The sequence below is a fragment of the Prionailurus bengalensis genome, chromosome B3 (genome assembly GCF_016509475.1).
Source record: "Prionailurus bengalensis isolate Pbe53 chromosome B3, Fcat_Pben_1.1_paternal_pri, whole genome shotgun sequence".
NCBI classification, from domain to species: domain Eukaryota; kingdom Metazoa; phylum Chordata; class Mammalia; order Carnivora; family Felidae; genus Prionailurus; species Prionailurus bengalensis.
This window is the reverse complement of record NC_057355.1, coordinates 37,978,044-37,994,096: the sequence shown is the minus strand read 5'-3', so window position 1 is coordinate 37,994,096 and position 16,053 is coordinate 37,978,044. Positions and strand designations below refer to the sequence as shown.

At 40.0% G+C, this 16,053-nt stretch overlaps 1 protein-coding gene across 6 annotated transcripts in view; it reads left to right on the top strand.

The window, feature by feature from the left end:
• Window positions 1-16,053, top strand: part of MAP2K5 (mitogen-activated protein kinase kinase 5) — a 273,046-nt gene that overhangs the window by 40,903 nt on the left and 216,090 nt on the right. For all 6 annotated transcript variants that reach the window (XM_043555086.1, XM_043555085.1, XM_043555088.1 and 3 more), the window contains exons 5-7: window positions 3,642-3,682; window positions 4,652-4,719; window positions 11,177-11,225. In XM_043555086.1, coding sequence (XP_043411021.1) covers window positions 3,642-3,682; window positions 4,652-4,719; window positions 11,177-11,225 — 158 coding nt within the window. The remainder of the gene's footprint in view (window positions 1-3,641; window positions 3,683-4,651; window positions 4,720-11,176; window positions 11,226-16,053) is intronic.

Sequence of the window (16,053 nt, the reverse complement as noted above, 5' to 3'; positions counted from 1 at the left end):
AGAAACTTAACAGAAACCCATGGGGGAAGGGAAGGAAAAAAAAAAAAGAGGTTAGAGCGGGAGAGAGCCAAAGCATAAGAGACTCTTAAAAACTGAGAACAAACTGAGGGTTGATGGGGGGTGGGAGGGAGGGGAGGGTAGGTGATGGGTATTGAAGAGGGCATCTTTTGGGATGAGCACTGGGTGTTGTATGGAAACCAATTTGACAATAAATTTCATATATTAAAAAAAATTTTTTTTAATTAAAAAAAAAAAGAAATAATCTTATCTTTGTCAACTGATACTGTACAGATAATCATGGTATGGGTTTTTCAATTAACCATTCTAGACTTTCATTACCTGTAACTCTCTGAAGTTGAATGGTTCAGTTAACCAGTAGCCTCTAATTTACACTGATCAAGTCTCCAAAGGCAGCTGATGGGGCCAGCCCACAAGAAGGTCTGGGTTCAAGGGTAATGCTTTTCTAGTGTTAAGGTGGGCAGTGGGATTGGGAGTACTTAGTACATTATTAATGATAATGCATTAAAGAGCTAAGTAAGTAAACAAAATGGGGCCATTAATAGTGTCTGTGAAACAAAAATTAAGATTAATCCAATTCTGTTGTACCTGAAGACTAAAAATGAATTAAAAGAAAAGAAAAAGGAATGTTGCCATTTCTGTGCATTAGGCCAGTGACAAGGATGCAGATTGCTTCTTGTTATTTTCAACGATGGGAGAATTGGGCAAGTTTCACAATTGTTTCTCCACAAGAATACTTTACCAGCTGAAAATTTCCATTAATTGTTTCCCTACTTGACATTATAGTAAACTCTAGTACAGTAACGTGGAAAATCATAGTTCCAATGCTCTGGGTCTTTGTTGTTTTTCCCCCCTCCAATGAAAGGTTTACTCTTCTTCATCCAAAATCTTTCAAAGTTGTTTTTTTTTTTTTTTTCTTTTCTTTCATGAGCAGTCCTTTTCAGTCTTCTTGTCTGTACCATTGTGCCATCTCTCATGGAAGTGACAACCTTTTTTTAGACATCTGCTCTGTTCAGGCAGTAATATTCCTTTAAGTGTTATCATTTCTCATTTTTCTGACATTTCTATTAGGTATTACTGATTCCATTGTATGGATGAGAATATGTAGGTTCAGAGAGATTAAATAATTTCAGAGTCCACAACAGCTTTAAGTGGTTAGTATACCTTTTGGGTAAGAATTTTGTTTAAATTATAATTTGCTTAAAGTGGAAGGGCATATAAATGAAAATAATCATGGAGTGTGCTTGGAGGCAGTCTGCAGGGGGTTGGTAAGAGTGTAGAGAATAGTACATTGTAGGGAGAAGATACTTAAAAGAAGACAGTATATGAGATATGATTGTCGCATGTAGTCCTAGAACAGACCTATTGGGCTCTAATAAATTATTAAATAAAGTTCTTCCAGGCCATATTAAAATTTTTTTTTTAGTTTATTTATTTATTTTTGAGAGAGCAACAGAGAGTGAGCAGGGGAGGGGCAGAGAGACCAGGAGAGAGAGAATGTCAAGCAGGCTCTGTAGTGTCAGCATGGAGCCCAATGTGGGGCTTGAACTCACAAACCATGAGATTGTGACCTGAGCCGAAACCGGGAGTCAGACCCTTAACTTACACCCAGGTGCCCCCATATTTAAATTTTTTTAAATATGAGATTCAGTCTCCTTATCTCTATGGTTTCTTGGATGTTATTGTACGACTCTGTTTATTGTATTCTTGCTTTTTGCTTACCTATATTTATTTTTTTTTTTAAGCTTATGTATTTATTTTGAGAGAGACAGAGACAGTGTGAGTGGGGGTAGGGCAGAGAGGAGAGAGAGAATCCTGAGCAAGCTCCATGCTGCCAGCACAGAGTCCAGTGTGGGGCTTGAACTCACAAAACCACAGGATCATGACCTGACCTGAACCAAGAGTCAGATGCTTAACTGACCGAGCCACCCAGGCACTCTACTCTGACTTACCTATATTTTATATAGGTAAATGTGATTACACAAACTTAGATAATTAAGATATAGACATACTGGGCAGATTGACTGGGTTAATACTTAGTTGGTTAGAGGCCTCTCAGACCTTAGTTTCTTCAGCCAAGCCCCATGCTACAAAGAATCTCTAGACTGAACAAGTGAGAAAGATAGGAGAAAACGATTTTGTTCTAACCTCAGGTGTTCTCATTCCAAGTAAGACATTTGCCTTGGATGGTAACTCCCAGCTCATTGCTATACTCCCTGTAGTTAAAAGATATGTTAAATATTGATAACTATGAAAACTTTTTAGCTTTTTGCAACTTCTGACTCCATAACTTTAGGAAATACGAGGTTACTGGGTTTTTTTGAATATTGTTTGGATTTCCAGTCATGAAGATTTGAGAAGCCAGTTGAGTAATGAGGCACATGTTTAGGTAATAGGTAAGATTGACACCTGTCTCTGATTCCTTAGCCACTTTCTTGTTAATTGAAATTTATGAATGTACTGGGTTCTTAAGTGGAAATACTCTGAAGTGTTGTCTTAGGAAGTATTAATGTTCCCTCAAGGATCAGGCATCAAATGTATGTGACTTTTGTTTTGTTCAAAAAGTTAATTTCCATTTTATGGAGAAAAGATTTGGATTCCTAATTTTAATGTATTTTAGAAAAATAAAAATTCTTTATTAAGGTTTAGATATATTTTCTAGGAGAGTAACATAATAAATTTGAATGTACTAAAAATATACATAATTAAAACAATTGATACGCTTTGTAATTATTACCCACATCTTCTTATTAAACAGTTTTATTTCTTGTTGTCAGAAACAGAGGAGAAATACATGTACATCTGAGGGAGGAGGAAAAAAAAAATCAAATTCATCCTTCCCAAACAATCAATCAAAATTGACAGTCCCTCAACATACAACATATAGGGCACCCGTAGCTTTCAGATGGAAGCAGCCTATAAAATGGGCAGGACGCTTTTGTATTTCTAACATTTGATGAAGAAGCATTTGCTGAATTGGAAGAGTACTAACCTATACATCCTGGTGGTGTCGGGAAATTAATATTTTTCCTGGCACTGCTCTGTCGTTAGACTTAAATATTAGAAGATGTCAAGATTTGCAAAAAATGCAGTAAAATTAGTGATATCCTTGTATTTTAACAAATTTGACTAATTATTGCTGTGCAAACTGGTATTCAAATTTGAATATTCCATTTTAGAGTCTCTGAACATCTTTCTGGCATTAAAAGACCCTTCTCCAACCTCCCACCATCCCCCCTCAAAGAAAAAACCCTAGCTATTTTCAAAGTAGTTTAAGTGATAGCAGATATACAATGTAATGGAGTTGAGGAAAGATTGCAGAAATTTGAATTATGAAAGGAATCTAATCATTTTAGCTCAGTTAACTTGATTTTTATATGTTTTAAGCAGAAATTGGAATTTATATGAGGTGGTGTCAGAAAGCTCTTTGCATTTATAAATGCTCACTCCTGCAAGTTAAAAACCTTGGTTCATAATTCCCACTTTGGGTCTTGGGAGCCACTTTTCAATCATTTCTCTCTGCTAATTTTGGTGTCACCCTCATTTCTTTTTAAACGATTCATTTTGAGCAAATTTGTAAATGGCCCTGATGTGTTCTACAATTTAGTCAATTACTGTTTCAGCCTGCAAGCCTCCTGGGGAACGGAACATACATGGCCTGAAGGTACGAATTTCAATAATTGTTTCAGTAAAGTTAGATGGATTTGTAATGCTGTGTTCCACTTATTGAAATGTCAAATAAAACTGCACTTTCTCAAGCTCTGACAAGCGATCCTTTTTTTTTTTTTTTTTTTTCCAAAGGGGATGTGGAGGGGGATTCATCTGTAGTATTTGCTCAATATGTGTACATATTTGGATAGAAGGCTTTTTGGGGGCCACATTTTTTTTTTATTATTTTGAATCATTTTGTGGATCCGTTTCTTCAGGATGATTCTGAGCACTGGTGTCCACAAAGATTTATTTGCGTGAAAATACAGACTTCATTTCAGTGATTAATTAAGCACCTAAGCATATTGCACACAGAATACCCTCCTCTTCTTTTGACATATTTATGCTAGAAACATATATTTATTTGATGTCTTTTCATTGTTCTTTGTCTTTTGAATTCTGGATTTCTGCTTACAGCTTCACATTTGAAAGAAAAGCTGGCTATTGTATTAGATTCAAGCATTTTATAATTAATTATTTAGACCTCGTTTTTCAGTGAATAGGAAACATTCTGCAGTGTTCTGTTTGGTTTTAGAGCTGGAAGGGTATGAAAACGTGAGGTTCACTACTAACCTCGGGATGTATTCTTCATGTTCTTTTTTGAACATGTTGTTTTGTATATGAAACAAAAACAAAACAGTGAATTGAATTCAGTTCTGGAGAGTGAATTGCAATTTTCCCATTTATCTCTCCTTTTTTTCAACACCATTTAGGTATTTGAATAACAACAGGAAAAGTATATTATGTAACATACGGGTTGTACCGTTCTGTAACCTATATACCGAGTAGACTCCAACCGTGGGTCTGTCTAGCAACAAGCTAATTAACCTTCATAGTGAAATGAGAAATTTGTGGCAAATTATAGGTTAATTGGAACTGTGTCCTCGGAACACAAGACTGATCGAGATTCTTTCTTTCCTTGTAGGTGAATACCCGGGCTGGACCCTCTCAACACGGCAGCCCAGCTGTCCCGGATTCACTTCCAAGCAATAGGTGAGAGCAAGCAAGTGAAGTGTGCCCATGAGCATGCTTATCTACAGAGCTGGGGGTGGGGATGAGGCTTGTGGGATGACACCTCTCTTCTATAAGATCATATGAGTGTGTATGTGGCTAAGAAGAAATTTGACCGGTTGGGTAACTGTAGCTACGTGTTGACTGCAGAGAAAGGACCTCACCGAGGAAGATGGAATGAAACATTTTAAACTCAATTTTGGTCTGTGGAATGGTGTGCCTTCAGTCTTCAAATTTCACAGAGAATTCAGTGCCTTTGACTTCAGTGCTTTCCGTGCCTTGACGATCTGGTTGGGTAAATTGTGTAACGTTTACCATTTTTTTCTTGATTGTCTGTCTTTTGGCAGCATTGTTGTCCACTGACCTCTTCACCAGAAAGAGGCAGGGAGAGAGTGAAGTGGTGGAACTTAAACTGACCAGCCATGTTGCTCTTCTTGTATCTTTGGTCATACAGAATATTGAAGCTATTGCAGAAAGAAGATAATTTTCACTCATTCATGCTAACAGCACCCTACACTGCTGTGGGGATACCAAAGACTTGAGTGCCTTTTCAGAGTGTTGCTTCCGATCATCACGGTCCTCAAATGGAAGGAGCAACCTGCTCAAGCTGATAGAGTTTTAGGTCGTTTTGGTTATATACTCAGTTATTCAGCGAGTGCACCTCACATTACTGTACTTGAGGATGATGCTGTGGAGGCGATTTCTCTGGGTGTACCTGTTCACGCTGGTGACTGGAAAGCCGGCATTGAGCCAGAAGACCCTTCCACTCTGTCCCAGGCTTTTCTAAGTGTAGAGTTGTCACCAGTATTGCACAGCTGTTTATTGGCTGAGGTATGGTTTAGGTTTCTCCTTTTCCTTCTGTCTGTCTCCTTAACCCAGAGTCCTGGTTCTTTTGCCAGAGGGCTTTAACTGTAGGTAATTTAAAGTCTCTCCTTCTGACTCTCTTTTTACCCTCCTGTCTCCTCCTCAGAAGTCGCTTCCTTGATTGCTTTATTATGGTGTCAGTGTATCTACTTACCAGCTTTCCTGCTGTGAGCACACTACTTTTAAAGTGTGTTTTCTTCTTAAACAATTCATTCTGTCTTAAAACGCACTCAACCACGTTATCCACTAGCGGATCCTCTGTCCTGTGGTCACAAGGGGTAGGTCTTTAGTTCTCATTCTAGCGCTTGGCCCTGCCAGGCGATACCTGCAGCTTAGTGGAGGCCCGGGGGTGAGGGTCACTTGTTATGCTCAGGTCAAAGAAGGCTGGGCATTTAATTTTACCACTATTTCCAGAAAAGTTGTTGTTCAGACAGACCCACCATGAGCCTTGAGGAAAAACAAGGACTTTCTCTGGTGTTTTGGGTTCCATTTCATCATGGTATAAAAAGCAAGAGAGAGTTGAAAAAAAAAATGGGAAGGCAGAGAAGGGGCAGGATAACTTTTCAAGTTCTCTGAGATTTGGCTCTAACAAGAGGAGTAAATTAGCTTGGTTTTTAAAGAACTACGGTGTATATTCACAGAGTATCATAAAATGTTCACGTTGGACAGAATTTTGGAGACTATCTGATTTAGTAGTTTTCAGCCTTTTGTTGTAGTATCTTTCCTTAGGGATGTGACAGCCTCCTACCTAGTGATGGTGGTCTCCTCCGGCAGTGACTTCTGTCATGGGAGGAATGCAGTTTGAAAGAGACCTGCTATAGATTTTAATATGCCACCCTGCATTGGCCATGTTCTGTGTCCCATGTTGACAACTAATCAAAAGTATTTATTGAGTGTCACCTGTTGAGTAGGTATTGTCCTATGCACGAGAAATACAGTGTAGTCCTTATCCTCTAGAGCTTGCTATCTAATGGACATACAGGGGGAAAAAAAACCCAAACAAATACAGACAATCACACTTTATAATTAGTGTTATGAAGGAAGCAGGCAGGTTTTGGAGAGAGAGAGTACTGGGCAGGAATATGTTTAGATTTAGACAGCATGTTCAGGGAAGACTCTCCGGAGGAGAGTGACATTCTGAGAGGCCTGGAGGATGGGAAGGGCCTAGCCACATCAAGAGCCAGCAAAGGGCATTTCACAGGGAGGGGAGAGCGTCTGTGGAAGGCCTGTTCGGTGTGTTCATAAGTAGGCCAGTCTGGCTGGAGCCCAGGGAGGGGTACTGATTGGGCGAGTGTGGAGAGAGGGGAGAAGAACATTGGAGTGATCAGAGAGAAGGGGACAGGATGGGCCACATCGGCAGGGCCCTCTGTTTTAGTTTTCGTTTTTGTATTGTCATTGGTAAGCATCAGATGTCCGGCTCTGTTTATAAAAGACCCTCTGCCTGTGCTGTGTGAGTCAGAGGAGCACCAATCTAATCCAGCTCTGTTTCGATGCTTGATTCCCCAGCCCTTGCCAAATGGTCATCCAGGCACTTCCTGAATATCCCTCTGTCACAGCATGAATGCATTTTATTGGCCATGGCAGCCCCTTCCATTTTCACATAGCTCTGTCTTAGAACATTCTTTGTCATGAGCCGAGATGGGTCTCCCTTTAGCACCCACTGGTAAAGATTTCGTTTGGCCCTCAGAGCAGGGCTGTTCCCTCTTCTAGGTAGCTCTTCCCATCGTCTTCCCTCCAAACATACTACTTGTAGGTTTCCTGTCTCAGCAAATTCTCCCACACCCACCCAATGGCTAACTTGCCAGTCATCTTTCACTGCCTCCTGGGCCTCCTTCAGAGCCACATGTAGTCAGTCCCTACACCTGTAGGCCTGTCTTCTGTCATGCTGGAGTCTGTCCACTGGCCAATACCCCCGTTGCTGCCAAGGCAGTTTGGGCTCTGTAGATCACGGCCACAGCCACAGTCTTGCCATGTGCAGTCCCTCCTCCACGCTGCAGCCACAGTGATCTTGCCAACATGTATTCTGAGCCCATCATTCCCCCTTTAGGGCTGACTGCTGCTCCTTAAAACCTTCAGGACAGTGAGTAACCTTGGCTACAGGTGAGCAATGAGCTCTCACATTTAAGTCCCCTGCCCACTTGACCCCTTCCTGCTTGACATTCCAGCTTTGCTGAGGAATGCATGGAGCCCTTAGTGGATCATGTTTTCTCTCACTCCTGGCCCTTCCTGCTTTCCTCCTCTTTTCCTCCCCTTCTTCACCTTCAGTCTGGCCAACCTTGGTCGATTTGAAGAACAGAGTTTTACCTTCTTCTGGAAACCATCCCTGGTGATTGCCCACCTCATAGTCAACACCAGGTACCCACTCTATAATTTCCCCAATCCCCTGGTGCTTGCTTTTACTGTGGCAGTTAGCACATTGTCTTACGGTCGCTTCTGTCCCCCAGTAAATTCTGTACTCTTAGAGGGCAGTGACTACAGCATATTCATTATTGAATTCCCAATTCCCAGTGTGATGCTTGGCACATAGGAGACGGTCAACAATGCTTGAATGAATGAGTGGATGAACAGATTTATATTCCCTCTAAGTCTTGTCTCTGAATTGAATTCTCCCAACTCATTCAGCCTCTCTGATACCTTATTTCTAGTCTCCTCACCCATTTCTTCTTCTTTAGATATCTCAGTGTCCCTCTTAAAGTGTCATACCAAAGTTGCAATAACATCACATTTAAATTTTAAGATGTTTTGAAAAGTGATTTTTGGATAATCTAAGTCACCGTGACTATACAGATAAACAAAATACTGAGTAAACTGAGGCACAAAGAAATTTCCAGAAATTTTTTTTTTTTTTTTTTTTTTTTTTTATTGAGACCAAGTTGGTAGTCAGACATTGGCATGATGGATGAAATCAGCATTCTCCTCAGTTACTTTCAAAGCTTGAAGTGGTCTTTGCCTTAGGTGGGTGACCGTTAAAATGACCTTACTAATCCACATGGTGTTCCTTGGCCATAATTACTGAATGCAGGTTCCACTGCCAAGTCAAGGCCTTTCCTAAATATCTTGGCTCCCTCCTTCTATAAAATTGGGATGCTTAAACTTTCACCTATCTACCTCCAGCGTTAGGAAGACTGATGAAGCTGTATTAAGGAATCACGTTTTGTTTCTTGGATGAAAGGTGCTTTGTAAATGCATTGAATCAAAATGTTATTATTTCAAGTTGTGTGACATAATGGAGTATCTGTGGAGAAACATTGCCTAGACATTGTTTTGTTATTTCTGTTTTTACAATAATTGTAACTGTTAAATTGGGAGTCATCTGTGGGAATACAAGGGGTCTAAGTGTTCCCCAGGGGAAAAAAATGTGTGTGTGTGTGTGTGTGTGTGTGTGTGTGTGTGAGAGAGAGAGAGAGAGAGAGAGAGAGAGACAGAATGAGCAAGGCCTGAACCTTTGTTTCCTTTATAAATTATTCCCACAGGGCTATAGTTATTGTGAGGATTAAATCAGGATAATGAATAATGGCATTTAGCACCATGCCTGGCACATGGTAATCATGCAGTAAATGAGAGCTGCTATTATTATTTTCTTAACTGGATTGATTTTGGTAGTTTATTGTTTGATACATATTTCTGCCTTAGTCTCATTTTACAAAGTTCTTTTTTTTTTATTTTATTAAAATTTTTTTAACATTTGTTTTATTTCTGAGAGAGAGAGAACACGAGCAAGAGAGGGGCAGAGAGTGAGGGAGAGAGAGGGAATCCCAAGCAGACTCCAGGCTGTCAGCGCAGAGCCTGGCATGGGGCTCAGTCTCACGAAGTGTGAGATCATGACCTGAACCGCAGCCAAGAGTCGGACGCCCAACCGACTGAGCCACCCAGGCGCCTTATCATTCTACAAAATTCTTAACTGCCACTTCAGTATATGAATTCTTAGACTTGGGAGGACATTATTAAAGTTTAGAATCCTTGGTTGAGGGCATGTTTTGTAAAATCTGGAGAAAGTAGGGACTATTGCTCCATAGTCTGCATTTGACCATAGCAGAAGTTTAAGAAGTATTTAGAAAGAAGAGTAGTCATAACTTGAAAGAGCAAGTGTGGTCAGACATGAAGCCTGAGATCTTTATCAAGTATAACTTACTCAAGGTACCAAATGCATGTGTGTGTATGTGTGTCTGTGACTGCCATATAATAAATCACAACCAGAAGCAAGGCCACCATTTATCAAATTCTTAGCACGTGCCACGTCCCTGGCTGGGTTCAAGGATGGGAAGGGAGTGGAAAAGAGGTGATCTAGATGTGGTCCGTGTTCTCAGGGATCTCCCAGTCTTGGGGAGTGTGTGGTGGAAAGAAAGGCATCTATACAGGTAACTAGCATGAAGGAAGAGAGTTAATTTGGTAGATGGATAGAGGGTTAGAATAAATAAAGAATAGAGTTACAAGGGGCCCCTGGGTGGCTCGGTCAGTTGGGCGTCTGACTTCGGCTCAAGTCATGATCTCACAGCTTGTGGGTTCGTTTGAGCCCTGCGTCGGGCTCTGTGCTGACAGCTCGGAGCCTGGAGCCTGCTTTGGATTCTGTGTCTCCTCTCTCTGCCCCTCCCCCTCTCATGCTCTGTCTCTGTCTCTGTCTCTCTCTCTCTCAAAAATAAATAAATGCTAAAAAAAAAAAAAAAAAAAAGAATAGAGTTAACAAGCTTTACATTTCCAATTAGAACATTGATGAGATGAGATGCTATTTTGTACACCACTCTTACCGGGTGGGGATCTGTGGGCATAACTCATAATAAAGCTAGAAGGACTTCAGAGTGTTCCCTAGCCACTTTCCCTAAACTCATTCCTATAAGTGTTTACAAGTCATATGTGTCCACAGAAGAACATTTTCATGTTTCTTAAATAACTCTGAAAGCAGAGTCTCCCACTTATAGAACAGAAAAGCAAAGAGAAAGCAGTTGAAATTTACTTAATATCTACAATGTGTGTGGGCTTTTTGTAATATTTAATTTTCTTGATTACTCTATAAAGTTGATATTTCCCCCATTTGACAGAAAGAGGAAATTGAGGTTCAGAGAGGATAAGTAACTGACTTGTGCCAGATGATGCAACCAGTGAGCCCCAGAATTTGTTTGTTGCACATTTGCTTCCCAGCAAGCTGAATTGTACCTCTTAATGGTAGTAAAAGATCCGTACTTAAGCTGTCTATCTTATCTTTTGAAGTTCTGTTTTCTTGTGTATCGTTAAGTTCTTTGTATTTAGCAGATGCCAGAGCCCACATAAAATAGCCACTGAAAGGCTACCCAAAGGCAGCAGGACTAAATAGCCAGGAAAGGTCACTGAAGTAATCTGTAAGGTAATCTAGCTTCATTGGGATTGGAGGCTTCCGTCTTGCTTTAGGGGTTCAGGATTTTTATTAATACCTTTGCCATATGGCCAGTTACTTTTGTAAATGTTTGATGTAGGAAGAAGGATGCAAAGTGTGGAGTCCCTGTGTTCACCTAAAACAAAGACGTATTATAGTCTGGAATTCTGAACAGTGTTCAGAGGTGTCAGTGATCTTGCCATTAAAAATTATGTCTTCCCTTTTCAGCTTAAAGAAGTCTTCTGCTGAACTGAAAAAAATATTAGCCAATGGCCAGGTAGGTGTCATTACATACTAAGATTTTCACGTAGCAGTAACTTATTACTGTCCAGTTTTTGTATCCATACACTTAATAAACAGATAAAGAGCCTGTGAATGTCTTCTTGTCATAAATGAATTACAGTGGCTTAATTTGATTGGCAGAGCAATTTGCAGCACGTTTTTCAAACTGTGCTAATGGGTTTCACTCCCAGCAGATTGAAGTACCAGGCACCCACCCTGCTGCCATCTCAGTCTAAAAAAAGTTAATCAGTTCTGAACAAGTGTGTCAACCCATGGGTTGTTGAAATGGCCTAGCGTCCGGAGGTGGCTGCCACTTTCATTATCTTTGAGGAGAAGAGGAAAAACTGTTACTTTCTTACCTTGGCTCCTTCTTTTGTCCTGAAAGGAACGCTGGCTTTTTGGGGAACACCGTAACAGCAGACCTTTGGCGTTTAAAATCCTGGGCCTGAGAAGCCCTTGGTTTGGTTGGCCTAGTGGACTGGCCATCTAAAGCTGCGTGACCTAACCCAGCCAGTGAGGGACAAACAGGCCTGCGGGCCAGTCATTTCTCACTAATTTTGATTCCAGTAAATGGACACATCTGAAATAGTATAGTGCTTTTAAACATACACTGGCAAATTAAGCTACCTACAGGGTCCTCGATTCTTCAATAGCAACATAAATGCGTTTTAATGTTTGTTATAGAAGAAGCCCTTTGATAGCCTTGGAGGCAGGCGCCTGTCCATTGCGATCAAGCCTGCCTATTAGGCTCTATTGACTGAGACATCTGTGTCACTGCAAATAAAAGACTCTTATTGATTTTCTTAACTGCTGTTCACTTCCCGTCCATGTTTCGAAGGCTGAAATCTTAATTATCTCAGATGCTTATTCAGTGCCTTCACACGCTGACCTCTCCAAGCCTCATTGGCATTTCATGAATCAAGTACTTGTAGTGGAGCACGTCAAGAAGACAAAGCTGGGTCCTTGTGCTTGTCCTTTAATATCACCTGTAACTTTGTGGCCTAATAGATGGATGCTCATGCCTTAAAACAGTGACGGTATGATAGTGCTTCTGGAAGCCCTACTTATTTAGCACACAGTCCCTTGAATACAGTTAGAAAAAATAAGTTGATCCGGTTCTGACATCTGGTCGTCATCCAGAATGTGGGAATTCTAGTCCTTAGATATTCTGTGTACAGCCAAGGAGAATCTGGTGTTGTCTCTGTAATCGTGATGGTTTCAAAATTTTATATAGTGTTTATCTAGTACTTAAAAGTACTTTAAGCAGCCAGAGGTTTTTTGGATTGAGATCTGCAAACGTGTCCCCCTAGTGCCCTGGATGTGTTCGGACCCAGTATGAAACAAAACCTGACTAAAAGCAGAAATAGCGAGCTTGGGATTTTTCCGTGTCTCTTAACACGCTTGCAAGTCTAGTTACTAATTGTAACTTAAGTGTGAGTCACATGCGTTCTTCAGCTGGAAAATATACTTCAAAATTGACATAAATTAAGAAGCTTTAACTACATTTGTTCAACTCAGGCAATGGAAAATAACCTGTCATAGATTCCTCTTTCAAAGATGAAAAACAGTTTATTTCCACTGCAAAAAATAAGCATTCTGAAATGTTCCTAATGTTTTGACAACAAACCTAGTACCATAAATATCTTAGTGGTTTCAGTTATGAGGTTCTCTGTGGTGGAAGACTGTCATAAGAATGATTTTTGACACTTAAAGATTGTTTATTGCCTTCCCTTGGGAATGTGTTAACCCCGCGTTAAACAGTTTGGCGTTTTCTTTCTTTTAAGGAACAGCCTTTATTTGCTTTCAGTCACAACGAACAAAACAGAAAAACCCACGTTTGGAAGTCCTCATAATACCTCCTCCTTGTGCTAATTTCTCAGTTCCTTGGTACTATAGGGTAACTAAAGACTGGGCTAGATTGCATCGCAGTGAAGTAATGTGCCCAGTTGTGGCATCAATAAATTTCTGGGCTGAGCACTGACACCACTTGATATGGAAGATGTAAGTCACATTTAACGATACTTTAACACTTGAGCATAGTTTTTTATTTTAGTGGTTTATGCTCTCAAGCATTAATAATGATTTGCCTTTCCACTAGCCTCCACTTAGGTTTAATAAGGAATTCATATTAATCATTAAAAGAAAGGGACATGATTCTTCAAGATAATCAAATATTGACAGGTTAGAAATAGCTTTCTGCCTGGGTTCATTGATATAGGTTATGTGATATAAATATTTATTTCTTTTCTGTCACTCAGAGTAAATGCCACCAATTGATTCAGCATTGATATAGTGTCAACAGTTCATAAGAAACATTTGACTGGCTTGTGTTTTCCGATTAGTCTCTGCTCTATAAAGTGGGATTTACTAAATCTCTCCAATTGTCTGCTCATACAGTGTGACTGCTTTCTGAAACCATTATTGCTTCGATTTGTGAAGCAAAGGTCTAGTGATGGGTCTAGTTTCTGTCAGACCTTTACATATAAAATAAGGATTAATTGAGCATTTTTATTTTAATGATTTATAAGCGATAGGTGCTGATTCTTCTTAACACAGGCAGACAATAAACAAAGAATATTTTCTTTGCTGATCCATAATTGAATTCCATTTCATTTTCCCCATTAATTTCATTAATATTGTATTAAATCAAGCACTTTTTAAGAGTTTAACATTTAGTCTTTGGAATGGAGACATCGTTTTTCTTTTATCGCTTAATGACCGAGGATTCCTTTTTTTGCCAGCTTAAAAAAAGCCAGATTGTAAGATTTTTGGGGGCATGTTTCATTGAGAGCTATAGATCAGTATCATTGCTGTGATTTCGTGATGTGTTTTTCCCACTTGCTTTTCAGTGCGGTATCATCTCTTTAACATTGGCCCTTGATGTGAAACTGATTAGAAATGGCCCAGTGGGTCAATTTAAAGGATTAAAAAAGTGTATAGTTACTCCAAGGTGAACAACTTTGACCTTTGCATCTCTCTAAAGTTGTTTCTCTTCTTTTCGTGTTTTAGCTTTTATAGGAGAAGGTGACAATATTTTCCTATTCCTGATAAATTAAGTATAGTTGTACTGAGAAGCCACAGATCTTAGAACTAATTCTGATCCTGCTGCATGTTTGGCTATTTTGAGAACTTCAGATGCCTTTAAGCATACTTATTGTGTTTAGAAAATAAAAAGGAGGGGAGCACTAGGTGGCTCAGTCAGTTAAGTGTCTGACTTCGGCTCAGGTCATGATCTCACAGTTTGTGAGTTCGAGTCCCGCATCGGGCTCTGTGCTGACAGGTCAGAGCCTGGAGCCTGCCTCAGATTCTATATCTCCCTGTCTCTCTGCCCCTCCCCTACTCATGCTCTGTCTCTGTCTCTCTCTCTAAAAAATTAATAAACATTAAAAAAATATTTAGGGGTGCTTGGGTGGCTCAGTAGGTTAAGCAACTGACTTCAACTCAGGTCATGATCTTGTGGTTCGTGAGTTCAAGCCCTATGTTGGGCTTTGTGCTGACAGCTTGGAGCCTGGAGCCTGCTTTGGATTCTGTGTCTCCCTCTCTCTCTGCTCCTCCCCCGCTCATGCTCTGTCTCCCTCTCAAAAATAAATAAACATTAAAAAAAATTTTTTTTTTTTTTTTTTAAATTTTTTTTTTTTTTCTTTTTTTTCCACGTTTTTATTTATTTTTGGGACAGAGAGAGACAGAGCATGAACGGGGGAGGGGCAGAGAGAGAGGGAGACACAGAATCGGAAACAGGCTCCAGGCTCCGAGCCATCAGCCCAGAGCCTGATGCGGGGCTCGAACTCACGGACCGCGAGATCGTGACCTGGCTGAAGTCGGATGCTTAACCGACTGCGCCACCCAGGCGCCCCAAAAAAATTTTTTTTAAAAAGGAAGAAAAATAGGAATTCGACTATAAAATAAGCTTTAAAATCTGTATAATCACCACTATATAAAACTCTTTAGATTCTTATGGTTCATCTTAGATCCTATGACAAGACCAAAACATAAATGAGACTGTATGGAAGTCCACACAGCATGACCCTCTCCTCTATCTGCACAGACACAAAAGTGCATACTTCATGACACCATCCTCTGCCCACACAGGAACAACCTTGCCGCCCTGCAGGTTGTCCTGTCTGGTTCATGTTTCGTTCCAGCCCCTGACTCTCCTTCAGCAGGAGCAGAACCCGATGCCTGTCATTGTTCCCAGGTCATTTGCCCTCTTTCAGTTGACATGTAATTTTAACTCCAATGGCTTTTTCTTCCTCTAGTCTCACATATAGTATTCTGCCTTTTATTTGCTTTTTTTAGTCAAAGCAAGAAAACCGAGTTATATTTTAAAACAATTTAGTATCTCTATTGAATAAAAACTTTATTTCACTTCTTTTCTATATAGCTATGTGATCTTTAAAACATTTCTTTTCTTAAAAACAAATACCATAGCTGATGAAATTGCTTTTAACTTGTGGATGCCCTTCTGTTGATTGTTTTCCTTTCTGTGGACCAGTGACCACTGATGGGAGAGGACGTCCCTCCATACTTAGCCAGGACATCAGCTGCTGACATATGGCATTGAGCAGAAAATACTGAAGGACCAAGTTCTAGCCTTGACTAGTTGCTATTGACTAGTTTTATGACCTAAGTGAATTGGGCTATGTGCTTGAAATGCTGCAAAATTCTGTGATTTTTTTTTATACTTGATCCCAACTGTAATATTTAAATATTGTACATTGTAGGCATATAAATCCCACCTTTGTGTCAAAATGAACACTGTTCCTGTGCTTCAATTTGAAAAGTTCAATTAATATTCTTATCTAAGGAAAAAAGGCAAAAATGTT